The sequence below is a fragment of the Sorex fumeus genome, unplaced genomic scaffold (assembly GCF_029834395.1).
Source record: "Sorex fumeus unplaced genomic scaffold, SorFum_2.1 ptg000006l, whole genome shotgun sequence".
In the NCBI taxonomy this organism is placed as follows: Eukaryota; Metazoa; Chordata; class Mammalia; order Eulipotyphla; family Soricidae; genus Sorex; species Sorex fumeus.
In genome coordinates, this window is record NW_026606063.1 from 16,205,500 (window position 1) to 16,232,539 (window position 27,040).

A 27,040-nucleotide genomic window follows, 5' to 3' on the forward strand; every position below is an offset into this window, starting at 1 on the left:
CCCCCCCCCCCCCCCGCTGGCAAGTCTCAGACAACTGTCCCCGACAGCCATCCCCTCAGTCAGTTTTCCTGAGCGCTTTCCAGTTAGTAAAATCAGTGATGCTGGGACTCCTGTGCTGAATGGAAGGGGAAACGCACCTGGGACTGTTGTTTCTGGTGGGGAACAGATGACACGTGAGGAAGAAGGAGCAGGAGCAGGGGCCAGCCGGCCTCAGGAGCACCTCTGCTGCCCTAGGGCTCCACAGCAGGGAAGGGGCCCAGAGCCTCTGCTCCTCGGGGCCCTTCAAGAAACCTTTGCCAAGGTGGTCTTCTCCAGATAAAATCTCTCCCACACTCTCTCACACACACACACACACACATACTCTCACACACACACTCTCACACATCCACATACGCCCATACACACAACCACACACACCCATAGACACACATACTCTCACACACACTCTCACATACCTACATAAACACACCCACACACCCCCATACACACACTCACACACCCATACATTCACACAGACCCACACACACTCACAACTCACTGACACACACAATCACTCACACACACATTGACAATCACATTCACTCTCACAGTCACACACACATACTCATCCACACACTTACACATACACACATGCACTCATACACACACATCTACACACATTCACACATTCACAACACACTCACACACATCCGCTCACACACACATACCACACTACACACACACACAACTCACTGACACAATCACTGACACCCACATCCACTGCCACAGTCACACACATACTCATACACACACACACACTCTCACAACACACTGACACACTGACACATATGTCCACTCACTTTCATTCTCACACACATCCCTCCCTCTCTTTCTGCCTCTGTCTCTCTCTTCCGTGTCTCTGTCTCTGTCTCTTTGTCTCTCTGTCTCTCTGTGTCTCTGTCTCTCTCTGTCACCCCCCTCCCCGATGCGAAGTGGCTCTCCCTTTCCGTCTCCTGCTCTCTGGAGGAGAGGCGTCCTTGAGGCTCCCAGCCCTGTACTTATCACAGGTTCTTAGGGGGATTAGGGGCTCCCAAGGCAAGACAAAGTCCACCAGAGTGGACAGCAAGCAGGCCGGGGAGCATCTCAGCTCACTAAGGGGGGGTCACAGAGAGCCGGGGGCACCGGCTGGGGGGATGCCCCCACGCCCCGTGTCATCTCCCGCACACAGGAGCTGGGTGAGGGGGTCTCCTGGGGTCCGGGTCCCTCTGCCTAGACGCGCTGCAGGGGTGCGGGTGCCGGGCGGCTCTGTCTGGGTCCCCCCGGGCCGGCCTGGAAACGCAAACACCACGCTCGCGGCCGCCGCCCTTTGGACCTTTTGCAACGCGCGGTGGCTCTGAGCCGCCGCGGGTATAAAGCGGACGGGACGCGGGCGCCGGCCACACAGTCCGCGGGCCGCCAGCACTGGGTGCGCGCGTGGACGCAGCGTCGAGGCACAGCAGCGGGCGCGGCCAGGGAGCCCGGCCAGGGGCCATGGGCGCGCCGGGGCCCGCGCTGCGGCTGCGGCTGCGGCTGCTGCCGCTGCTGCTGCTGCTGCTCGCGGCCGGCGTCGGAGCCCGTGAGTGCGGGGCGAGGGACCCGGGCTCGAACTCCCAACCCCCCGGGACGCACGGGCGGGCGGGCACACAGCGGGGAGCCCCTCCGGGGGCGCCTCCGGGGCCGCGTGGGGGGTCGCGGCGCTGAGCGCGGGGAGGGCCAGGACGTCGGGGGTCGCTCACGCTGCCGTCTCCTTTCTTGCAGAAGACGAGGTGCCGGGAAACGTCAATCTGAGCTGCCCAAGTAAGAGAAAAACCCCGCGGGGAAGGGAAGGGGGTTCTGACCACCACCCACCACCCACCACACAAACAAACGCTCAGAGACACAGACACTCACGCTCAGACACACACACATACACTCACAAACTCACTCTCTCTCTCACACACACACACACACACACACACTTAGACACATATACACTCATGTAAAACACACACATTCACTCGCTATACATGCACACACATACACTCACATACTCACCTTCAGACACACACGCTCAGGCACACACACACACACACACACACACACACACATTCACTCACATACTCACTTTCAGACACCCACACAAACGCTCAGACACATACACATACACTCACAAAGGCTTGCACACACACACATACATTCACATACTCACTTTCAGACACCCACACAAACGCTCAGACAGACACACACATACACTCACAAACACTCATACTTGCACACACACATACACTCACTATGTGCAACACACACACACACACTCACACACACCCCAGTAGCCCCCTGGTCCCAGAAGTGGTGGGATGCTGGGATTGGCGTGGGATTGGCGTGGGATGCTGGGATTGGCTGGGATTGGCGTGGGATGCTGGGATTGGCTGATCCCCTATCAGCCAGTTCTTTGAGGCTCTGCTCACCCCCAGGAGTCATAACTTGTACATCTGTTATGTCCCCAAAGCTGAGCCCAGGGCGAGGTGGGGAGGGAAGGGCTGGATCACTAGTGGGCCCCTGGACACTCCAGGAGACACCACATCCCATTATGAAATGGCTAATCATTGACTGATTGGAAACACCTGAGGGTGAGGACACGCTGATCCAGACCCCTGGCCCCTTCCTATTTGTGAATCCCTGCAAGCGAGATGCTGCCTGTGGTGGAGCATCACTGCCATCTGGCGGTCATTTAGCATGACTGCACCTAGGCTCAGCCGCCAAATACAATTTTTTCAAACTACTGGGAGATTCCTTTCAAGTACAGCAGAAACCTCCAGAAATTCTTTTGGGAAGCCTTCTTAAGAAAATGAGATACCACTGATACTTAATGATCTCTTCCTCAGAGGTATGGTAGCACACACCCAAAAAAAGGGTTTTTTGAACCTTCAGAGGGTTCTGATATGTTCTGGGATAGCTTCTTAACTGTCCACTTTTAGTTTTCCAGTTCTCTCCGATCAGTTTTCTGAGGCCCATGACTTGGCCGTCCACTGACTGTAGCTCAAATGATATAGCCAATGAATTCCAGCCAGTTGAAACATTGTCCTCAGCAAAGCCATAGAGGGAAGTTAAAATCTAGATGGGAAAATTAAGTATACTACAGGCAGTTTAAATAATTGGAGTTTACTTGTCATTTTTTAAAAAAATTATCCATCCCACGGAGACTCGCAGCCTGTAACTGACTGTCCTGGGGAGTTATTTCTAGTTTGTTGACTGACTTCTCATCATTGTAGAAGATGCAACTCGATTCAAACACCTCAGGAAGTACGTGTACAGCTATGAAGCAGAAGGATCCAGCGAATTCCCCGGGACTGCTGATTCGAGAAGCACCACCAAGATCAGCTGCAAGGTAAGAGGAGAGAGGCACACCTGCAACTACCCGGAGCCCTGGGCTGAACTGCATCAGTTCCTGCCAGAACCAGATGGACAGATGGGTTGTTCTCTCTGGGGACTAGGAAAACACTGGCTTTGAAAGTCACCCACTCCACAGAGTTTTCTGCCACAGGAAACTCAGACAGCCAGATTTACCATGAGTTTGTAAGATATGTGATCTAGAATAATCATTGTGTAGGAAGGCAGGGAGAGATGGTCCTGGAGGGAGTAGGGGTAGTGGGTGTCTCAGGAAAGTACTCTGGATAGTGATTTTATCGCTAAAATCAAAGGAAGGGAAGGAGGCAGGGAGAGAAGAAGGGAAAGAGGAAAGGAGGAAAGAAGAAAAGGAGGAAGGAAAGAGGAAAGGAAGGAAGGAAGGAAGGAAGGAAGGAAGGAAGGAAGGAAGGAAGGAGGGAAGGAGGGAGGGAGGGAGGGAGGGAAGGAGGGAGGGAAGAAGTAGAGAAGGAAGAGAGGGAGGGAGGGAAGGAGTGAGAAGGGAGGGAAGAAGGAAAAGACAGAGGGAAGGAGGGAATAAAGGAGAGGGAGGATAGAAAGAAGGGAGAGAAGAAGGGAGGAAGGGATGGAGGGAGGAAAAGAAGAAGGGAGGGAGGGAGGGAAGAAGGGAAGGAGAAAGAAGGAAGAAGGGAGAAAAGAAGGAAGGATGGAGGAAGAGAGGGAGGTAAGGGAGAGAAGAAGGGAAAGAGGGAAGGAGGAAAGAAGAAAAGGAGGAAGGAAAGAGGGAAGAAAGGAAGGAAGGAAGGAAGGAGGGAGGGAGGGAGGGAGGGAGGGAGGGAAGGAGTGAGAAGGGAGGGAAGAAGGAAAAGACAGAGGGAAGGAGGGAATAAAGGAGAGGGAGGGTAGAAAGAAGGGAGAGAAGAAGGGAGGAAGGGATGGAGGGAGGAAAAGAAGAAGGGAGGGAGGGAAGAAGGGAAGGAGAAAGAGGGAAGAGGGGAGAAAAGAAGGAAAGGATGGAGGAAGGGAGGGAGGTAAGGGAGAGAAGAAGGGAAAGAGGGAAGGAGGAAAGAAGAAAAGGAGGAAGGAAAGAGGGAAGAAAGGAAGGAAGGAAGGAAGGAAGGAAGGAAGGGAGGGAGGGAGGGAGGGAGGGAGGGAAGGAGGGAGGGAAAGAAGGAAGGAGAAAGGAAGGGAAGAATGGGAGAAAAGAAGGAAAGGATGAAAGAAGGGAGGGAGGGAAGGGAGAGAAGGGAGAAGGAAAGAAGGGAGAGAGGAAAGGAAGAAGGAAGGAGAAAGAGAGAGGGAGGGAGGATCAAAGGAAGGTTGGAGGACATGAACATCAATTTTCTCAGATAAATATGTAACTTTTATGGGACCTGATTTTTGTTGTCCTTGTGGTATGAACCATGCCCCAGGGCCTCTCCCGGGGAGGGGGGCAGCCAGTCAGTCTGAGACGCCCCCTCTTCTTCCTCGAGTCTGTGCTGTGCTTTCAGCGTAGCCCTCACTTCATGAATATGATTTTCATTCCATTTTTAAGACACACTAGTAAAATTTCACAGCGCCCAGAAATGTCCTTAAACAGGTCTGTATGACAACGGGGGATCTGTATGCAGACCAGCTTAATGTGAAACTACGACTCAGTCTCACTAAGCAGAGACAGTTGTTTGTTTCTGGTGATGCTGAGGAAATACTTGCTGTTGAAACCAATGATTTCACATTACCCATCATTCTTCCTAAGTCATCCCCTCCTTTAGTCAATCATGCCTCTTTAGAGTTAAATGAGATGAGCTGGGAATAGATTTTTAAAAAAAAAAAGACATTCCCTCTTACATGTGTCAGTGGCGCATTTAAAGAACTTGGCATCACAGAACAGGGGAAAGATCAAAATAATCAAGCTCAACGCGTCCGTCATCGCGGAGGTCCCGGGAGGGGCATTAAGGATGCTCATGGCGGCTGATGGCAGCTGCCATGCTCCCCAATAGCTTCACTCGGGTTGTCCTAATCTTGAGCAAGCCCTAGAGTGGGGGGATCCCACAGTCTTAACTGAGCATCTTAATGGGCTGCCTCCTTCCCCTCCCAGGTGGAGCTGGAGGTCCCCCAACTCTGCAGCTTCATCCTGAAGATAAGCCAGTGCACCCTGGAGGAGGCCTATGGCTTCAGCCTGGAGGGCAAGGCCTTGCTGATGAAGACCAAGAACTCGGACGAGTTCGCTGCAGCCATGTCCAGGTGAGGAGGGGCCTGGGGGGTGAACCCCAGAGCTCGGAGCATCATCTCTGGGTGCCCCGGCATGAGCCCGCGTGCGCGTTGGTGTGTGTGTCTGTCGTGGTGGGAATGTTTGTGTATGTGAGTCCTCCAGGTGTTAGGATGCATATCCTTAGCAGGCATGGGTGTAGCTTTGAGTATTTGAACCTCTGTTCCATCCAGACTAGAGAATTTCTGGGCTCTGCCAACCACTAAAAGCAATGCATGAGCGCTTCTCCTTTCACAAGATGCTCTTAATTCTCACTTAGTGATGTCTGAACATCCTCAGTTTGCAGCTCCTGGACTCAATCTAGCCCAGACATTTGTTTGCATTGTGAGTTGTTGTTGAAAGAATTAAGCGGTACTCGGGCCCAGTGCTCTTTAGGAGAGGTCTTGAGAAAGACTTGCTGTGATCCCATGCAGGGCAGGGTCTTTTGTTGGAAGGCACGGCCCAGCCCTAGGGGTGGGTCCCATGGACACTGGTCAGGCCATTCCTGATGTGACTGCTGCCTCGTCTCTGATGGCCAGTGTCCAGATATGCTGGACTTGGTACCACTTGCTGAATATACCATATGGTTCCCTGCCTCATCCCCAGCATACAGGTTGTGGTGTCCCAAGTGTGTGCAGATAGTCAAAATCAGTGGGTGAAAGCGGACAACCCCCTTCCTGCCTTTCCTTCTGGTTCTTGGACAAAAGATTTAAAGGGTCCATGCAAACAGGACCCATCCTGTCCTCGGCATTCCCTGTCACCCACCTGAGACTGAGATACAGACGACAGAGCAGGTGGCGGGCAGGAAGGCGCAAGGCTATGGGTGGTCCTTATTCCTCTGCAAACAACAGGCACTCCTGCCCTGAGCACTCCGAGGCACCCAGGCCTGCAGTTCTATGTCTGGAACTTTCTGAGAATGGAGAGCTGTGGCAGATGTGCCACGTGTCCTTGTCCTCTCTCGGACTGCACTAGACCTTTGGAAACCATCCAAAGGATGTCCCCAAAGGAAATCCCCCAGTTTGAGACATGGCTGGGGCATAAGAAAGAGGGGTTACCCCACCACTGTTGGCAAAGAGACTCAATATCCCTCAGAAATGCACTTTATATAACAGACATTTATCGCCTCGCACCCATAAGTCCACCAAAACTTGCAGCAGCTCTTGGTGTTAGCAGCCACTGCGGACAGCAGCCCCACTACGCATGGACACAGGAGCCTCCAAACAGTCTGTATTAGAATTAAAATACGTCAGCCTGGGACTCTAGCCCACAACAGGAGAAGTTGTGCTGTGGGAAGATGTTTGTATCAGGATGTGTGTGTGTGTGTGTGTGTGTGTGTGTGATTATTGTTTGAGCAGGGGAGGGAGGAAGGAATGAAAGAGAAGAAATCAATGAATGACTGGGTGCCATCAATAGGGGAATAGCAGTCAATTATCACTCCAACCCAGTAGGGCATTTGCCCTGCATGCAGCTGACCTGGCCGACCCAGATTCGATACCTTGGCCCCTCTCGGAGAGTCCGGCAAGCTACAAAGAGTATCTCGCCGGCACGGCAAAGCTTGGCAAGCTACCCGTGATGTGTTTGATATGCCAAACACAGTAACAAGTGTCACAATGGAGATATTACTGGGCCCGCTCAAGCAAATCAATGAACAACGGGAGGACAGTGACAGTGACAGTGACAGTCAATTATCTGTGACTATAGAGCAGAATTATAGGTGCTTTTTAAGAGAATCTATTGGAGCCTGTTTTCCAAAGTGGACATTAACCATCCCTGAGGACACTGGAGTGATATGGAGGTGCGGTAGGAGATTTGGACGTAACTGGAGTAAGGGGGTCAGACCATTTATGCTGTTTGTTCTTCTAAGAAGGTAAATTTCCTGGAGCACTGAGTGATTTCTTTTTTTATGAAAAGGGGCAGCACATGGCCAGATAAGTTTGGGAACATTAGTGCTAGAGTTATATCAAATCAGAGTGATTTTCATGGAGTATAACTGTGAACAGAGAAAAGAATGCGTGATTCCATGTAATTCCTACAAAACAAGCAATGGCGGCCTCTTGACCCAGAGCTGTTTACCCCAACCCATCTCGATCTGTCTGGGTGAGGAGGGACAAATGGTATGTCCAGTAGATTGCTCCCTGGGAAAGCTTAGAGCTGAGATGGGGGTGAAAGGGAAACAGAGAGGCAATGGGCAGACTAAGTGGACAAGAGAAAGAAAGAGAAGGTCCAAAACACACGGTATCTTCATCCCCAGATGTACCTGCATGGATGAATTTACGAACAAGACGGGAAAGAACAGTGAGGGCTGGGAAATTGCTCAGGGGTCTGGCGTGTGTGCCTGCCTTGCACGTGAGGGAATCTGAGTGTGACCTCAACATTGCATTCCCCCCACTACACAACTATGCACACACACACACACACACACACACACACACACACACACACACACCTCCAGCACCTTTGGGTCCAAGCAGTCTCCAGTTGGGAGTCACTCTACCCCCACCCCACATCCTGGGCAACAGGCATATAGAGGGTGGAAGGCCCAGCTGGTGTTCAGCCTGGAGACAGACAGAGTCTATCGGTGACCACTTCTCTCTGGGGCAGGTATGAGCTCAGGCTGGCCATTCCTGAGGGGAAGAAAGTCGTGCTTTATCCGGAGAAGGATGAGCCCAAACACATCCTGAACATCAAGAGGGGCATCATTTCTGCCCTCCTGGTGCCCCCTGAGACAGAAGAGGACACACGAGTGCTGTTTCTGGTAAGAGCCCAACACGCCCCTGACCCTTTGAGGGTACCTGCACCCCGAGAGAAAATGTGCTGTGCAGACACATGACAGGGGCCAGAACTTAGCCACATAGCCTGGTACTCAGGAGGCCCAAGCTAAGGCAAAACACCAAGATTTGGGAGGAGGGGTGGGGAGATGGGGAGGCATTAGGGGTATGGGAGACCTGAGGCACATGGAATGGAGTGGACTGGAGTCCATGGCATTAGGGAACACGCCAAGAGCACAGACTCTCCAGCCGAAGATACTCAGGCCATGGTCTCATGATCAGGCACCAGACCAGTCCCAGCTGGCTTCCTGACACCAGGGCTTCCCAGGCACCTGCCTGCCTACCCTCCTTCCAGCCCCCCCAATCTGCTTTGTTCCTGCCTTTTTCTCCCAGTCTCCCTGCTCACTCCCCCACCCCTGGTAGCACGTAGCTGGAGTGTCTGCTTGGGGTCAATGTGCTCCTGTATTTTCTGCTCCTGCAGGACACCGTGTATGGAAACTGCTCCAGCGACTTTACAGTTAAAGCCAGGAAGGGAAACACCGCCACGGAAATATCCATCGAAAGGAACCTGGAGACGTGCGAGCAGTTCCAGCCTGTGAGCACAGGTGTCAGCCCGCTGGCTCTCATCCAAGGCCTGGTACGTCTCCTATCAACATTGCTGCATACCTGAGCTTGAGCCTCTTCCTTATCGCAAACCTGAAAGGTTGCACCCAGGAGCTAGTACAAGGGTAAAGGGGTGTGTGTCTAAGGCACTCGCCTTGCCTTTAGTCAGTCCCGGTTCGATTCCTGGTGTGTGCATACTAAATAGTCCCCAAGGCACTGACAGGAATGGTCCCTGAGCACAGAACCAGGAGTTAAGTTTTGAGTTCCAGCGGGGCTGGAGCAATAGCACAGCGGGTAGGGCGTTTACCTTGCATGCAGCCAACCCCGGGTTCGATTCCCAGCATCCCACATGGTCCCCTGAGCACCGCCAGGAGTGATTCCTGAGTGCAAAGCCAGGAGTAACCCCTGAGCATCGCTGGGTGTGACCCCCCAAAAAAGGAAATAAATAAATATATATAAATATATAAATAAATAAAAATCAGCAGCAACAATAAAATATGGGAGGTTGAGGTCAGAGAGCTGGAACGGGATTCAGGCATCTGCCTGACATGCAGCTGACCGCAATTTCATCCCAAGCACTGCATGCTCCTAAGAGTATCACTGGGTGCTGTCCAGGAGGTCCCCCAGCACTCCTGGGGTGGCCAGGGTAGTCCCCGAGCAGCACCACATCCTCAGGGCTTCACACTAAACCTCCATCCAGTTTGACTAACAATCACTCAGAGTGGCTACAAGGCCTCATGAATACAGCTCAGGAGACATCAACTGGAAACCAGCCTGGAAGGTGGGAGCTAGCAGGATTCTAGAGAAGGTATCGCCAGCTGTTTATGGACCATAGCTGGAAAATGATGGCCAGATACGGGACAGGGTGGCCAAGACCACTTGACCTATGGCTTCGTGGTAGAGCAGGTTCCTGACTTCCGGTCCAGATTTCTCTTTTAGCTGCTGCTCCATCATGATGCCAATCCCCATTGCTCTAGGGCAATGATGCTTTTCCCCAAGAAGGCTCTGGAGGTCCTTTTAAGTACCAGGCCTGAGCACCCTCAGCTCTGAGTCTTGGGCTCAAAAGAAGTCCCAGGGGCTGTGTTCTGTTCTCCTTGCCACCTTCCCAGAGGCAGTAGAGGTAAAAGCATGGCCTTCCCATCCCTCTCACAGCAGCCTCCTCTGCCCCTGCCAGGGTCCCACTGCTCAGCACTGAGGTTCTCTGCAGCTGCTCCCCAAGGTCACATAGCCCCATCCATGGTGGCCGAGCTTGCATCTTAGACTCTCCTGGGACATGCGTCACAGCTTGTCTCAGGCAATACCAGCCCTTGGACAATCAGCAAATATTCCTGGGCCTAGTCTTTGGTCTGCACACAGGGAGCTTGATGACCACAGAAGTGACAGTCAGAAGAGGCCAAGGTCCTGGCTTATGATGTGGCTTTTATGAACACTTCCTGTGTGTTCAGCCTTGCTCTGGGTAACATAGAGGGAGAGACAGGGACAGATGAACCATGGACCTTCCCCTCGATATTGATCCCTCCCCCCTCCGCCGTGCTTGTAGGCACAGGTTTCAGATACCTGCTAATAAAAGGCAGTTATGACAGAGCCCAATAAACTGATAAGTCAAGCAGTGCAGACCAGCGCTGTGAGCCCAATGGGAAAGAGAAAGCATGATGGTGGAATTCGTTAGGCAGAGCTTCTCAGGAGTCAGTGAGAAGAAATGCTATGTGGGTATCAGCGAGTCTCGTGGCCAAGTTTCATGTAGAATGTGTAACATGAAGCAGAAAGATTTAAAAAAATGTGTAAAAGCAAGAGGCAGGCATCATGGCATTGAAGAGCAAACCCGTGAGCAGCAGTGTGTCAAGGTCATTGTGGGCATAGAGCAGGTTATAGAGGAGACCCGGTTATCTTTTCCTGGGGCAGGACAAGCTGCCTATGGGGTGGAACAAAAAGCCGGTACATTCATTCAGCTTTATGTATGCCAACTTGTGGAATCCCCTTGTCTAAGTGTTCACATTCCCTTCTTTGCCTGATTTAACTGTGTGGGACATTACCGCCTCCCTTTTCCTTCATTAAAGATGAGGGCCTATGGCAGAAGACTTGGGTCTTATACCCAAAGGCTAATCGAATTCTCCCTTGCCCCATGTCATCCACAGAGCCGTCCCTTGTCAACACTGATCAACAGTAACCAGTCCTGCCAGTACACTCTGGACCCCAAGAGGAGGCATGTTTCAGAGGCCACCTGCCAGGAGCGACACCAGCTCCGGCCTTTCTCTGACAAGTAAGTCATCACTGTACCCCTGGCTTGTCACATAGGTGGCCCAGAGAAGTTCAGTGCTTCTCAGGTGTCTGTGCCTGGATGGGGATTATGAAAAGGACCCAAGCAGAACTTGTCCTCACATTTCCTTTCATGCAAATAAACAGCATGGCAAGAAAATCTTGTACAAAACAAGGAGACTCAGAAGGGATGTTCCAGGTCCCTACTTGAAGGGTTGGGAATCAGGAAAAGCCGGAGTTTATCGAAGGCTTTCCTGACTCTGGAGGATTTGGGATCTGGACTGGAGACATAAGACTTTTATTTCTCCAGCTACTTCATCCTGGAAGGCTGTTAGGCACCTATGACCTCCTGATGGAAAGACAATTGGGTGATCAGGAGGGAGGCTGGCTCTGTTGTCCAGTGGGTTCAAGAGAGCTGAATGTCTCCATGCTTTGATGGGCAAGCAGGGTAATACAGAGGTGACATTGGGGAAATATTCAACATGAAAAGTCTGCTTGGGCCAGGGAGGAGGGGGTGTGGCCATCCCTCTTATGATGTGATTCCTTCGTGACCAGGACTAAGTACGGGATGATGGCACAAGTTATGCAGACTTTGAAACTTGAAGACACACCTAAGATCAATAGCCGCTTCTTTGATGAAGGTAAGAATTTATGCCCATATGGGCTGGGGCTGAAAAACCCACCCAAGACAGAGCTTTCATCATACCTTTGTTCCTTGATGGACCCTCCAAAATATCTGCTAATATATTAATGGCCAAATGGATTCTGGTATTCTAAGTCTGAAATTTTCTGGTGAAAACAGTCATAGTCATTCATTTCAGAATGTCAAACTGCAATGAGACGAAGGACAGGGAGAAGTTTCCAAAGCTGCCTGGGTGTTTCCAAGTAGGATATTGGCTTCCTAGGTCTGCCTGTGATGACTCTGACAGTCTCATGCTCCCTGGGTACGCTGATTTAATCTGATGAGGGAGGGCAACTGGGAAGGGGCCACTGAGATCTGGAACAGGCCTTTAGAGCTGGAAAGAACTTTAGAGAGCTATAGTTCATTGGCACCTACATTTTTTCTTGCGCATTGAAGACTAGTATTTCATTCAATGTCATCCCGTTCATGTTGAAGAGAAAAAAAAAATAAAGAATATCTAGTCCAGCTGGGAGCCAATGTCTGCATGTTCTCCCTGAGTCTGGGTGGGTTTTTTCTAGGTGCTTCTGTTTCTGCTCCACAAACATGCATGTTACATCTGTGATAGCGTGTTTGCAGTGTCCCAGTGTGAGTGGCTGTGGGCATATGGCAACATGCCCTGACATGGAAGGGAGTCTTGACCAGGAGTGGTCTTTGCCTCATGACGGCAGCTGCCCGGATGTGTTCTGACCCCCCTGTGACTCTCAACTGGGATGAATGGAGAATGAATGCATGAATGAATTAAGATTATTTTTATTAAAATTGGTGGAAGGAAGTTGACACTGGTGTTGAATTATTGTATGCCTAAAACTCAAGTATAGGTAACTTTTTAAATCATGGCTCTTTATTTAAAAAAAATATATATTCTAAGGAAGGAAAAAAGAATGTTAGGCCTTTAGTTTGGTGGTGTTTTATAGGTAAAAACAAGCCATGGTGACTTAACTCCTGCTTCTATCACTTAGTCTGTAGACAATGTCCATTAAACACTGTTTCACTTAAAGCCCTAGTTTCCATGAACCAATGGACTTTTAAGTAAGAATCTTTCATTTTGACCTCATTGTCTTCAGCAGCCTATGATGTTAGGTGGTAATGATGTATGCTTTTGTACCTATGAGAGAGGGAGGGAGAGAGAGAGGGGGGTGGTGAGAAGTTTAGGCACAAATTTAAGTCACAAAATCTTCAAGGAGATGCAAAATGAGCCCCAAGATAGAACCTCGAGGGCCAGACCCAGTGCACCATCCTACCATTCTGACCAACCCCCTCCCAAGCATAGGCCAGGGCAGGTGATGGAGCAAACTCCAGTGCAGGAAGAAATGACCAGGAGCTTCAGTGAGCCTCGTAGCAGCCGCTGCCAGGCCCATAGCTGTACCACCCTCCTGTTCTTTCAGACAAAGAGGAAATCTGATACCAGATTCAAATATGCTGGATGCCATTCCAGCTCTGCCTTTTAGACCCAGAGAGAACTTGGGCAAGGTGCATTGCTCGTCTCTGAGTGATAGTTTCCTTATTTTTAAGTTGCGAAGTAATACTGGCCTACAAGAACTGTACACATCCTTGACAACAGTCATTTCCATCACAGCATCAAGTACCAGTGTTCATTCCGTTTTGCTAATGCTGCTCTGGTTTCCGGTTCCAGGAAGCTAGGTGGTTATGAGGTAAATGCTTTAATTTTGCAGGAGCTGAGGAGGTAGGGCTTGCCTTTGAAAGTACCAAATCCACATCCACACCAAAGGAGGCTGAGGCTGTTCTGAAGACCCTCCAGGACCTGCAGATACTGCATGTCACTGAGCAGAACTTCCTGCGGGCTCAACTCTTCAACCAACTGGTCACGGAACTGAGAGGCCTTGATGATAAGGCAGTCTCTGACCTCTTGCCCAAGATGATGGATGTGTCCAGGTAGCTCTCTAGTGCTTACAGATCTTTCTTTGCTGGGACCTCGGGAGCTAGTTGAACTTTCAAATGATGGCCTGGTGGAATATGTCCAGGTCCACTGTTAATGTCTCCTGGGTAGAAAAGTATCAGCTAGGTAGCCTCAAGGTCCGTGACAGCACACAAAGACACATACTTTGAGGGAGCAGATTTGTATTTATATGTTCACCTAGGAGGGAAATACTTGGGGAATGTTTTTATGGGCATCCTTACTTCTTAGTTTAACTGTGGGTGCCTTGGAAAGTTTGAGAGCAAGAAAAAGCTGCGCCTTCTGAAAGTCTTAAGCTAGTGGAGGGAGAATTCAGGCAAACACAAAAAATTGCTGTGATTTCTTTTTCAAGACTCCAGCTCAAAGAAAGAGTGGAGGACTGGTATAGGAGTGTGTCAGTGTTTGCCTGGCAGGATCCATGTGCTTTCCAGAGAATGGGACAACAGCACTGTTGGGTTATGAGCCCCGGGGAGATGAGTTCTCCTTCAGGTTTTTCCCCAAGGGGCTTCTCCAGTGGAAAAATGTTCCCAGGAAAAGTAGCCTGGTTCCAGTGATCACAGTTGGATTTTTTTTTAAATGGTTGGATTTGGATAATAAAACAGGGGGAACTGTGGGTACTCCCACAGGCTGCCATCCAGGCCCTTCAGAAAATGGAACTCAATGATGAGCCTCAGTCTACAGGGCAGGTCTGAATGGGAGAAGCTTATGCAGGTGAAGGTTTGGAATCATTGGAACCTAGATCTCAGAGAGTCAATCCTGTCCATAGACCAGGGGTTAAAAACACGTGTTGTGGGGCTGGAGCAATAGCCCCAGATAGGTCGTTTGCCTTGCACGCGGCTGACCCAAGTTCAATTCCCAGCATCCCATATGGTCCCCCGAGCATCGCGAGGAGTAATTTCTGAGTGCATGAGCCAGGAGTAACCCCTGTGCATCGCCGGGTGTGACCCAAAAAGCAAAAAAACAAAAAACAAAAAAAAAACCATTTGTTGCTATAATAACCCCTGGTCAATGGAACTTTTGTTCAAGCTGATGGGGGTGTCCAGATATTTCCCTAGTGCTTGTGGATTGCTGAAACAGTCCATAGGTGTAGAACAGTTGAAAGGCACTGTTCTACTATTTTTCTTGGTTATAACTGCTGGCCCATGGATTGATGTGTAGGAAAAGTGTCAGTCCACAAGTATAAAAGGGTTGAAGATGGACTGGAGAGAAAGTGTAGTGGGTAAGGTACTTGCCTTATACAGCCAACCTGGGTTCAATTGCAAGTATACTGTCTAGTCCCCCAAGCAACACCAGGAGTATTCCCTGAGTGCAGAGCCTGGAGTAACCCCCGAGCATTTCCAGGTGTAGACCAAAACCTAAATAAACAAATGAAGACTGCTCCCTTAAAGTATTTTAGTTGTCCCGAAGGCAATCCGTGTGACTTTCTCTACCCTTGTCTTCACAGCCCCATCACCTTACAAGCCTTGATTCAGTGTGGACAGTCCCCTTGTTACACTCACATCCTCCAGTGGCTGCGCAGAGAGAGCGCCAACCCCCTCCTGGTGGACGTGGCAACCTACCTGATAGCCCTGATCCCGGAGCCCTCAGCCCCGACGCTGCAGGAGATCTTCACCATCGCAAAGGAGCAGCAGAGTCAGGCCACCCTCTACTCTCTCAGTCACGTGGTCAACAAGTGAGTTGTTCACAGGCTTCAAAGGAAGACCCCACAAGTCTGCATTAAGTTGTCCCCCTTCCTCCACTTCAACCTCTTTCACTTACTCTTGTTTTTCTCCTGGTCATTTTGAGAATAATGACTTGACATTAAAAAGGTCCCAAGGCAACATCACAGGAGAACTGATGCACACAACAGAGTTGGTGGGAGGGAGCGCTTGAAAGGGAGAGATGCTGAGGTCCTTACACGAGGAAAGTGGGTACCCTGGTGATGGGGATGGTGCCGGAATGATGTCTGAGAAATCATTATTAACGGTTTTAAGTAAATTTCAATTTTAAAAGTTTTAAGTAAAATAAAATTTTGAATTTTTAAATTTTAAATTAAATTTAATTAAATTAATTTTTTTATTTTTATTAGTGAGACATCATGAGGTACAGTTGCAGACTTACAAATTTTTGTGCTTGGGTTTCAATTATATAATGATAAAATACCCCATCCCTCCACCAGTGCCCATTTCCCACCACCATGGATCCCAGTATCCCTCCCACCTCCCATCCCCCCCATCCCACCCTGAATTTAATTTAATTTTAAGTAAAATTTCTTTTCTGTTCTGAAAAGAAATCAGCAAACACAAGTTGACATTTTAAGAGAAACCTAGCTTCTTGCTAATTGTTCATTCTTATCCTACAGCTTTCATAAGGCAAACCCTACAGTGACCCGGGACCTGCAGGCTGTGGCAGATTACCTGCTGGAACAGATTCGTGAGGACTGCTCAGGAGATGAAGAGCACATCTACCTGATTCTCAGGGTACTTTCATGCCTTTGTAAAATATGCATCATTTAGGAAGCATTTTCCCAAACACCCTTGAATACTCCCTCTGTGCCCTCATTCCCTTTTTTTTTTCCTTTTTCATGTAGATCATTGGCAATATTGGTAGAACCATGGAACAGGTCACCCCAAGACTCAAGTCCTCAGTTCTGAAATGTATCAAGAGTCCAGAGCCTTCCCTGCTGGTCCAGAAGGCTGCCATCCAGGCCCTTCGGAAAATGGAACTCAATGACGAGGTACAGTATACAGGGCAGGTCCTAATGGAAGAAACTTACACAGATGAAGGATTGGAACAATTGGAATCTAGATCTCATCATTCTTGCTTTATCCTATTGTTTTCTTTTAATTTTTTTTTGGTTCTTGGTTTTTGTTTGTTTGTTTGGGGGGGGGGGGAGGCTGTGTTGAGGGTGTTTTAGTTTTTGTTTGTCCTGCTTAACTATGCTCAGGGCTTATGCTTGGCTCTGTGCTCAGGAATCCCAACAGTGCTTGGAGTATATGGTACTGAAATCAAACCTCACTGTACTATCTCTCTGGTCTCATTTACTGCTTTACCTTTACAAATTCCCATCACCCTCTAGACCTCAGCATAGTGTTATGTGTGCCAGAGAGAGTTTTGGCCTTGCACACCATTATGCAGAATAGGAGATTTTGTTTTCATGCTGTTTTCCAATCAGATTTACCATCTCCCTCATCATGGGAAAACATGCCTGGTTTCCCACAGTCTCCCCAAAACTAGGAGAGTCAAGAGGACAGTGACCTCAGATCTTTGGAAACAACCTTATTTCTTAGCCCCAAACTCTTTTTATTCCTCCCACGCTTTACCCTCACATTGAAATAACTTACGTTAAAGCAACCATATTGTCAGTTAGGTCAGATTTCCATCGAGTTATAACCTTGTTCAAACTTTAATGCAATTGAATCCATGGGAGTTTCTAAGTCCCTTTCTTAATATGGTTGTTTGAGGAAAAGAAAGCAGTACCATCGGATTTCGTATGTGATAAAACAGTATAAAACACTAGCAGTCATGCAAATGCTTTCCAGGTATGGTCTATGTTCTGGCCAAAGTCAACAATAATATTCTCCTCCTTTGGCTACAGGTCCGCGATGCCCTTCTTCAGATTTTCCTCAACCACACCTCCGCAGGGGAGAAGCGACTGGCTGCCTATCTCATGCTGATGCGGAGCCCTTCTCAGTCCGATGTTAATGAGATCATCAAACTTCTCCCTCGGGAACAGAATGAGCAAGTGAAGAACTTTGTGGCTTCCCACATCGCCAACATCCTAAAGTCAGATGAATTGTACACTCAAGAGTAAGTAAATCATTTTTCCCCATCTGTCACAAAGAACTAAAATCCAAACCTGGATTCTAAGGTGGCCCCTTCCTTCTACTTCTTGTCTTCTGTGGAGTGTTCCTTCTTCTTTTTTTTTTTTTTTTTCAAAAAAAAAACAACCAAAACTCTGTTTTCTTTAAAAAAGTGGAAAAGACTAAAGCCAAGTTCCTGGGGCAAATGAAACCTAAATAGTTTGGCAGCAATTGGAAATTTATATGTACCTGGGGTGAGGCTATGAATAAGAAGCATGACATATTATATAAAATATACTCTTCCTTTTCATCTAGCTTGAAAGAATTAGTGGGAAAAGCTCTAGAAGAGTCTCAACTTCCAACTCTCATGGACTTTACAAAGTTCTCCCGGAATTATCAACTTTCCAAATCTTTTTCTCTTCCGTCACTTGACTCAGTCTCAGCCAAAATCGAAGGAAATCTTATATTTGACCCAAAAAATTACCTTCCTAAAGAAAGCATGCTGAAAACGACCCTTGCTGTGTTGGGAGTTGCTCCGACTGACCTCTTTGAGGTATGTGTGAGATCAAAGAATAGTTTTATGTATTTCTCCTCTGTTCTGCTGAAAATCCAAAATAGAAAATCAGGGAAGTCATTAGCCAGCTAGACATATCTGGTTTAAAATTCCAGTCCATTCCAACTCTGAATATCTGTTTAACTATTTGTCTCCTCTGGACCATAACTGCTTCTCCTGGGGGGTTGGGGGGGGGGAATTAATTCTGCCTTCTAAGTTTCTAGTGAGATTTCAATAAGACATGCCCTATGGAATACTCAACTCAGCTCCTGTTCCCAGTATTAATTAAATACTAGGTTCATTAAAGGGACCCAAAGTGAACCATCAACTAAGGCAAGTCTTTCTTTGGCATTTTCTCCCTGGTTTCCTTTCTCAGATTGGTTTGGAAGGAAGAGGATTTGAGCCAACAGTGGAAGCTCTGTTTGGGAATCAAGGATTCTTCCCAGACAGTGTCAACAGAGCTTTGTACTGGGTGGAAGGTCAAGTTCCTGATCCGGTCTCCAAGGTCTTGGTGGACCACTTTGGCTACACCAAAGATGAGAAACATGGGCAGGTATGTTTTTATTGAGTGTCCTCTCAAGAAAATTTTTGATGCCAACAAGTGCAAAACGTTCTTATATAAACTTTAATATCACTGAAGAACAAGTTAATTCAGTTCATTTTCAACCCCCAATCCAGTGCTAGATGTAGTTATAAAACATGGAAACTTCTGTTCTAGCTGAAGCGAAAAGTCAGGCTCAAGGGATCAAGGTCTGTGTTCTCAGGTTGTGGGCCTCCAGGAAACTCAGCCCCCGTGCCCTGTGCCTTTAGAAGCCAGACACCCTGAACATAATGGTTTCATGAACTCTGGGGTTTGGCTTAGAATTCTAACTCAACTTCATGCCATGTATCTCTGAGCAAATTTTCATATTGCATCTGTTTCTGCTTTCCCCCAGAGTGCTAATAATAATCCTGACTTTAGGAGGATATTTGAAGACTGAGTGAAACAAATATATAAAACACTAAACAGAGTGTCTGACCCTGGCACCTATGGTTTCATATTTGTGCATATTTGTTACCATATATTTACTTTACATGTAGCACTGTAGCACTGTCCTCCCATTGTTCGTCGATTTGCTCGAGCAGGCACCAGAAACATCTCCACTGTGAGACTTATTATTACTGTGTTTGGCATATAGAATACGTCATGGGGAGTGATAGCACAGTGGTAGGGCATTTGCCTTGCATGTGGCCAGCCCAGCTGAGTCGGGTTCGATTCCTCTGCTCCTCTTGGAGAGCCTGGAAAGCTACCGAGAGTATCTTGCCTGCACTTTATATGTATTATTATTATTTTTATTCAATGTATTGTTATGTTTTATTGGTTTCTTTGGCTACCACTCATACTAGTACACTAGCTAATGAGAACAAAATACACTTTGTAACTAGCATGAACCATCACTTATGAAATAGAGAAGAAAGCCAGAGCAATAATACAGTGGATAAGGCAACTTACACATACCCAACCCAGGTTCCATCTTTGAAACCACATACGGCCTCCCAAGTCCCACCAAGAGTGATCCCTGAGTACAGAGTCAGGAGTAAGACCCAAAAACTGTGAGGTGTGGCCTGAAGGAAAAATCAAAAATAAGTAGAGAATAAATTGTATCATTGGGAGCTACTCATTCTTTAATTTTTTTGATACCCAAAGTTTGGTAGATCCAGTCACTGGCATCATATGAAACATTATAAATTAGGGTCCCTGAGCATCCTGGACTTTGTTAAGTGAGAATCATTTATTTATTTATTCTGCTTTGGGGGGAAACTCCCCAGTATTGATTAAGGGCCTGGCATATTGTCAAGTGATAATTGGCCAGTCTACATGGACCTGAAAGTTCTGTGCTCAGCCCAGCGGTATGATACTACTCAGCCCAGGGCAAAGGGGCCAGTAAGGCTACCCCAGTAGTGTTCAGGAAGCCATTCAGTTCCAGAACTTAACTGGGACCTTTCACCTACAGAGCATGTAATCCAACTCTTTGAGCCATCCTCCAGGTCGTCAGAACTTATATTTTAATAAGATCCTCAGGTTATTTGTATGCACAGTTCCACCTGAGAAGGAGGGTGATAAGACACTCCCAGACACTCACAGGTGGCCCCACCCCCATCTTCTAGTTTGCTCATCTCCTCCTGACACATGCTAATGGCCTTGGATCTGTCTTAGGCCTGTCTTCCCTCTTTTTTGCCCCCATACGAACAACGGGAGGACAGTGACAGTGACCTTTACCTCAGGCTATGGAATTATTTTCTATAAAAAGAACTTTCAAGGATTAGTTATTTTTCAAATTTCCAGCCAGTTTGTCTCAGTCACTACATTATGGGAGTTTGAGGACTCCTTGCATCCCAGACTATGCCTACACTATCCAAGCTGAGAAAGTGTAGAAGCAGCATCCTCCCTGGTAAGACCATACCCTGTTCAGCTCACTCTGGAGTTGCTGACTGTCTTTCAGTATAAGAGAGGAGCCCACATCTCTCCCTTTTGTGTCAGTACTGTTCTCTCATGGGTGCAGTGGACATGCTCCATGTCAGGAATCTGAAGTGTTTGATAGGACTGTAACTCACTAGATATTTTGCTATTAAAATTCTAGGACATGGTCAAAGGAATTATGCTCAATGTTCAGAATCTGATCAAGGATTTGCAATCCAAAGAATTCCCTGAAGCCAGGGCCTACCTCCAGATCTTGGGAGAGGAACTTGGTTTTGTGAGACTCCGTGAGCTGCAGCTCCTGGGAAGGTTACTGCTGAACAGTGTTGATTCTCTGCGGAAGATCCCCCAGATGGTGAGTGGGTCACCCCCATCAGAGGGCAAGAAGACTTGCTCATGCTTCTATCTGACTTCCCAGAGTTCCTTACAATCTTGATAGTATAAACCAGAGAAAAGGCATGTACTTCCTTCAAACAAGCAAGTTGACCTTGATTTTAGTGAAGATTCTTGGATTGCACAGATTGACAATATTTAGAAAGCAGCTATATATATAGGTGTACTTCTCAGGAGTCTTCAATTTTTCATCTGGAAAATAATGCTAAATCTGTCTCCCACTGACTATCCTACAGGTTCTTCTTTTTTAATACTGAAATAATACGATGATTAGGATTAAATGGCACACTGTAATCCACTCTTTAAACTCTGAGATGCCAGAATTAAATTATACCTTAAAGTCATTTGGCTCTGAGGCCTCCCAATTTCCAAGTGCCTTCTGAGTCATCCATTTACTTATATCTATCCAGGGCAAGTATTTTCATGCTAATTTATAGAAATCAACCACTATTTATCTTAGAATATTTAGACTCAAAATAGACTAGTCCTTTCCTTTGTGGGCAAAGAAGAATCATTTTCCCATGTGTGGGAAGTAGAATTCATAAAACTGGCTTCAAGATTTAGTTACTCTTCTTCTTGGTTGTACAGATTGGAGAGACTCTAAGGAAAGGGTCTAGGAATGACTTGTTTCTTCACTACATCTTCATGGACAATGCCTTTGAACTTCCCACTGGACTTGGATTACAACTACATGTGTCTTCCTCTGGCATCATCACTCCCGGAGTCAAGGCCGGGTTCAGACTGGAAGTTGCCAATGTAAGACTCTACTTAAGCTATTCTTTTCCTCCTTGATAGGACTTCTTATGCCATTGTAAAACATGTTTCCAGATCAAAACAAAGCCAATCATCATTGTAGTGATCTCCTTCATGTTGATGAAAAAATCAAGGGTCCTATTAGGATATGCCAGCTTGTTAAGTCCATTGGATGAGGCAGTCAAGTGATACATCAGCTATTCTCTCAATAACAGAAGAATCCAGGTTGGAGAGATAGCGTGGGGTTTAAGGCACTTGATATGCACCTGGTTTGACCCCCAGCACAACACTGGGTTACCTGTAGCACTACCAGGAGTTATCTCTGCACACAGAATCAGGAATAAACCCTGAGCATATGAATAAGAATAATATTAAGCCTTTATTTCTTGCCAGGATGTGGCCCAAAAACCACAAACATTTTTACTCAAAAGAAAGTAATAAAATGAGGATCCCTGTCATCTTTATCTCCTGTGCTGCTTAAAGTTCACTTGAATACTTCTTAGACTTAGTGATCCACGTACCCCAACTCTGGAAATCAGACACCTTAGCTTTCCTTCCTCCAAACAAGTAATAATAATGTTCCCCAAGATGTAAACTGTCCAGAGAGAGTCTCTCAGGGCTGGGAAGGAGGATGAATATATGACTTCCAGGGGTATTTCATGAAGTCGAGTAAGCCTTTTCCTGACTTTTAGATGCAGATGGAACTGGTGGCCAAGCCCTCTGTGTCTTTGGAGTTTGTGACAAGTATGGGCATCATCCTTCCAGAATTTGCTGTGAGTGGGGTCCAAAGAAACACCAACTTTTTCCATGAGTCGGGCCTGGAGGCAAGAGTTGCCTTGAAAGCCAAGCAGCTGAAGTTCATCATTCCTTCCCCGGAGAAACCTATCCGGCTATTCAGTTTCAGGTAACTCCTTTGACTGTATCTAACAAGCCAGTGTGAGGAAAAAAGTGAGTCTCTCTGTGCAACACTGACTGAGCTCATCCGGGTCTCCTTGGTGGCGAGGTGGGCAAGGGAAGAAGTTCCTGGATTATGTAATTTTTTTTCTTTTTGGGGTAATTCCCGGTAATGTGCAGGAGTTACTCCTGAAATTGCACTCAGGAATTACTTCTGGCGGTGTTCAGGGGACCATATGGGATGCTGGGAATCGAACCCGGGCCAGCTGCTTGTAAGGCATATGCCCTATCCACTATGCTATTACTCCAGCCCCTGGATTATGTATTTTTAACCAGGCTAAGACTCACTAAATAATTTCTATACCTTTCTACATTTTACTACAGTGAAACTTAAGAGCCACTAATTAATTGCTTGTTGTTAGGTTTTAAAGGTTTCATAATTATTTGTCTTTCTTGAGACTGATGAAACATTAGCTCTAGAGAAATCAGCCTTGAGAACTAAACATATTTCCCAGGAAAAAGACCGGAAGATGTACTGATTTTTTTGGTAGCTAATTAAGTGATAAAATGTAAAGTCTTAATTGTATGCTATGAGATGCAGCCTGATATTGAGAGCTAGGTTTTCGATGATAACCTCAAACATTAATCTCCCTTGGTTTTCAATGTTGAATGATACAATAAAAGACCCGTGACTTTCTTGAGGTGACCATAAACAGGAAGGACATATGCTGAAGAACACTGTAACTATAAAGTGATTGATTACTAAGTTAGAGAAAGTGTTTGAGGGCTAGGAACTTGTTTATCTTTAAAAAAAGCGATGGGGAAAAACCTTCTGAAAATAAAAGTGACATCTGAACTGATATATGAAGATTGTATCAGGGTATCCAGGAAAAAGAGAAAGGAATGAATGTTTCTGGGCAAAGAGAAAAGTATGTACAAATGACCTGAGGTAGAAAAAGTTAGATCTGGAAATGCGAAACGTGAAGTTCTCAGGGAACATGGTGAGAGATGGCATTAGAGGCCAACAGGGCTCGCTGTCAGGAACAGGAATCTGAACTCTTATGAAGGCCAAAGAGTTTTAATGGGATCATAAACAGAATAAGGTTCATGTTTAAAGAAATACTTGGGCCCAGAGTAGAACGTGGATGGAAAGGACTCCAGCTTGAAAAAGAATCATTTCCTTACTCACTATTTTTCTTGCTAATAGTGAACAGTCTGGGAAAAGAAGACAGTGGACCACCCAGAGGAGGGTTGTGTTGTAGAGAGAAGTTGAGTACGTTCTGGAGTTCTTAGGAAGGTAGAAATACGCAGACATGGTGGCATAGAGAATATGGAGGGTGTTGAAGAAGAAAGTGGAAAGGGAGGTGACTTATTTCTGAGTTCTTTATAGAAATAAGGACTACTGAGAGTAGAGGTTGTAAGAAAGGTGAGAAATTCAGTATGAGATAAGCTGCATTGGAAATCCTATCAACGATCAATTAGAATTGTCCAGCTGGTACTTGGGCCATTGGGTCAGAGCTTGGTAGAGGCTTGTACTATAAATTTGAGCGATGAATCAGGTTGTTGAGGTCAAATAACAAGTGGTGTATAAGACGACTTAGGGAAGAAAGATAAAAATATAGAAAAACGTGCAAAGGGGGAGAGGGAAAAGTTTCAAAGAGAGAGAAGGAAGGAAAGAAAGATAGAAGGAGAATCACAGCCATAAAAGTCAATCTGTTCTTAGGGCCCAGTCCACCAGCAAAGCTTGGACTTAAGACACCCCAAAATAAGGAAACAGTGCTTGGAAGATAGCTCAGAGGGTTAGAGTACACACTTTGTTTCTTTTTTTCTTTCTCCATTTTAAAAAAATTGTTTTATTGAATCACTGAGAGACAGACCCTTACAAAACTGCTCATGATTAGGTTTCAGTCACACACTGTTCCAATACCCATCCCTCCACCACTAGTTCTCACTGTTTTGCAGGATCCCATATTCAATACTCAGCACTGCATGGCCCCCAAGCACCACCAGGGATATATGAAGCCAGGGGTAGCCCCAGAGTACCACTTTAAACCACTTGGTGTTGCCCCACACCCACACAGATAAGGAAACAGTACTGAGAAAATCACCCTTGGGTGAAACCAAGATATGGTTGAACTTGTTCTGATTCATTCTTTAAATGTTTATGGAGGAAAATACCATCCATCTTTTCAGATGTTAGAAAAGTCATAGACTTCAAATATACCTTAAATGAGAAACGATACTTAGTACTCCCAGAGAATCTTGAAAACAAATCCTAAAAATGTTGAGTTAAGAGCAGAAAGTGAGTGAAGATGCTTCTGAACACATTTCTGGAGTGCCATGGGAAGTGGTAGTCATAGGGAAGCTCCGTGAGAAACATGTTGGAAGTGGAGATTGCAAAAAGCAGACAAATTCTGAGGGACTGTGTGTGTGCATGTGTGTAGGAAAGAGACTTTGCTATGCTTACTGACAGTGAAAAAATTAGAGGAGATGGATAAATTTCAAGAGAAACAGATCAGGTCCCTCTTACCTTGACCCAACAAGAAAGCTCCTGAGTTCAGGACACAGAGACCAATTGCCGGGCTACTGTTTTCTTTGCAAAACGAGACTCTTGATACCTAGTGTTGTAGGATAGCTGTGGAAAGAATTTAGTACAATATCTGAAGTGTAAGATTTTTGGTAACAGCCACGTTGTTATTAAGTTTTTCATTTCTAAGTAAATCAAAGAATTTGAGGTAAGTTTGGACAGAGGAGAAAGAAACAGTATGGGCAAAGTGAGGGGGGCTTTGTACTTTGAGAGTAAGTGTCATCTGGAATTATAAAAGAAATAACAAGTCATTTCTATTCATGACTTGAAGGAAACTTGAGTTTGTTTTTATTCTTTTTTATTTCTTTATCTTTTTGTTGATTGATATTCTGTGGCTTACAGTACTGTTAATAATGGTTTCTTATGCCCATAATTCCATCTTTCTTCTACAGTAACACCTTGCACTTTGTTTCAACCACCAAAACTGAAGCAATTCCATCTCTCGTGTTTAACAAAGAGTCCTGGTCAACTTGCAAGCCATTTTTCCCTGGCCTGAATTACTGCATTCAGGGTGATTACTCCAACACCAGTTCTACAGATTCTGCCCTTGACTATCCACTAACCAGAGATACCAGGTTAGAGAAACTCAGTGTCTTACCAGAATCTCATCTACTCATCTCCTACTAAAGGGCCATCTAGCAGGCAAAGGGTGTTGTGTTGTAGGTCTGCATCATCTGCCTTGGGATGAAAGGGAATCTATCATCTTCTGGGGAATTATTTAAGATAATGACTATCTAATTGAGCATTGCTCCTACTCCTGCCTAATCTTTGAGTCTAAAACTGGATTTTCCATTTGTAGGAAAGAGGGACAGTGCAACATGTGAAAAGCCAGAACCTCTAATGGCTTTAGTTAAAAAAAAATCAAATTAAGGTGGTTCTATCGTATTGTCTCCAGAGCGCTGCACCCATTCCCACATAGAAACATTCCTTTAAAAAGTAATGCCCCCTCTTTGTAGTGCCCCCTCTTTCTCCATTACATGAGCAGATCATGGCCCTGATAGTGGTTTCTCCCAGCTCAACATCCATGTTTCTTGACTTTGGTACACACGGTTCTGACCTTTCCAGGATACCACTGATAGGTTAAAAGCCCTTATCAAGCTTAAGAACTTCCTCTCTTTCAACCCCACCTCCAATTCCATTGCTTGAGACAACTGCCCGGCTCCTGCTCTGTTTATCAAAAGTACCTGAAAATTCTGCCATCCGCCCTGAGTTGGGCTTATAGAGGGATTAGAAGTGATTTTCAAGATCTTTGTTAGTAAGGACAAGAGATAAAGTTAAAACAAGGTCCATAATTGTGGCAGAAATGTCTGGGGGCATTGAGAGTCCTTATCTTCTTTACTGTCTCTAACCTTATGCCCTGTACACACTTTCATGTCTCTAGTTTTGTCCTGGAACTGAAGCCAACGGGAATGGTCCGACAGTACTCTGCCAGTGCAACCTATGAACTCCAAAGGGAAGGTGAAGCCTTGGTGGACACACTTAAGCTTGTAACTCAGGCAGAAGGCAAGTATCCAGAGGTTTCCTCCATGTCTGTTTTCTGGTCCATGTTTTCTGGTCCTCACATGAAAAATATAGTTAAATATATTTAACAGATATCCACTACCTGCCTAATAAGTGTCAGACCTATCCCAAGAGTCTAGAAAATCTCTACCCTCATGGGGTTTCTATTTAGGGTAGAGACTTAAACAATCAAAGAAGTGAGTATTCTGAATATCGCATTGGTTCTGTCAGAGAAGAGGAGAGGAGTTGAGGAAATATCATCAATAGTGGGGTGAAAAGCTGGGGAAGAAAGGAGAAAGGTTGCGC

At 46.5% G+C, this 27,040-nt stretch overlaps 1 protein-coding gene across 1 annotated transcript in view; it reads left to right on the top strand.

Moving 5' to 3' along the window:
• Window positions 1–1,433: 1,433 nt before the first annotated feature.
• Window positions 1,434–27,040, top strand: part of APOB (apolipoprotein B) — a 44,562-nt gene continuing 18,955 nt past the window's right edge. The window contains exons 1-20 of the mRNA XM_056126573.1: window positions 1,434–1,594; window positions 1,777–1,815; window positions 3,270–3,385; window positions 5,441–5,586; window positions 8,192–8,345; window positions 8,840–8,995; window positions 11,097–11,221; window positions 11,773–11,858; window positions 13,573–13,792; window positions 15,259–15,486; window positions 16,156–16,273; window positions 16,384–16,530; window positions 17,392–17,603; window positions 17,912–18,149; window positions 18,526–18,702; window positions 20,771–20,962; window positions 21,589–21,756; window positions 22,446–22,657; window positions 25,627–25,809; window positions 26,616–26,737. Coding sequence (XP_055982548.1) covers window positions 1,510–1,594; window positions 1,777–1,815; window positions 3,270–3,385; window positions 5,441–5,586; window positions 8,192–8,345; window positions 8,840–8,995; window positions 11,097–11,221; window positions 11,773–11,858; window positions 13,573–13,792; window positions 15,259–15,486; window positions 16,156–16,273; window positions 16,384–16,530; window positions 17,392–17,603; window positions 17,912–18,149; window positions 18,526–18,702; window positions 20,771–20,962; window positions 21,589–21,756; window positions 22,446–22,657; window positions 25,627–25,809; window positions 26,616–26,737 — 3,124 coding nt within the window. The 5' untranslated portion in view covers window positions 1,434–1,509. The remainder of the gene's footprint in view (window positions 1,595–1,776; window positions 1,816–3,269; window positions 3,386–5,440; window positions 5,587–8,191; window positions 8,346–8,839; window positions 8,996–11,096; window positions 11,222–11,772; window positions 11,859–13,572; window positions 13,793–15,258; window positions 15,487–16,155; window positions 16,274–16,383; window positions 16,531–17,391; window positions 17,604–17,911; window positions 18,150–18,525; window positions 18,703–20,770; window positions 20,963–21,588; window positions 21,757–22,445; window positions 22,658–25,626; window positions 25,810–26,615; window positions 26,738–27,040) is intronic.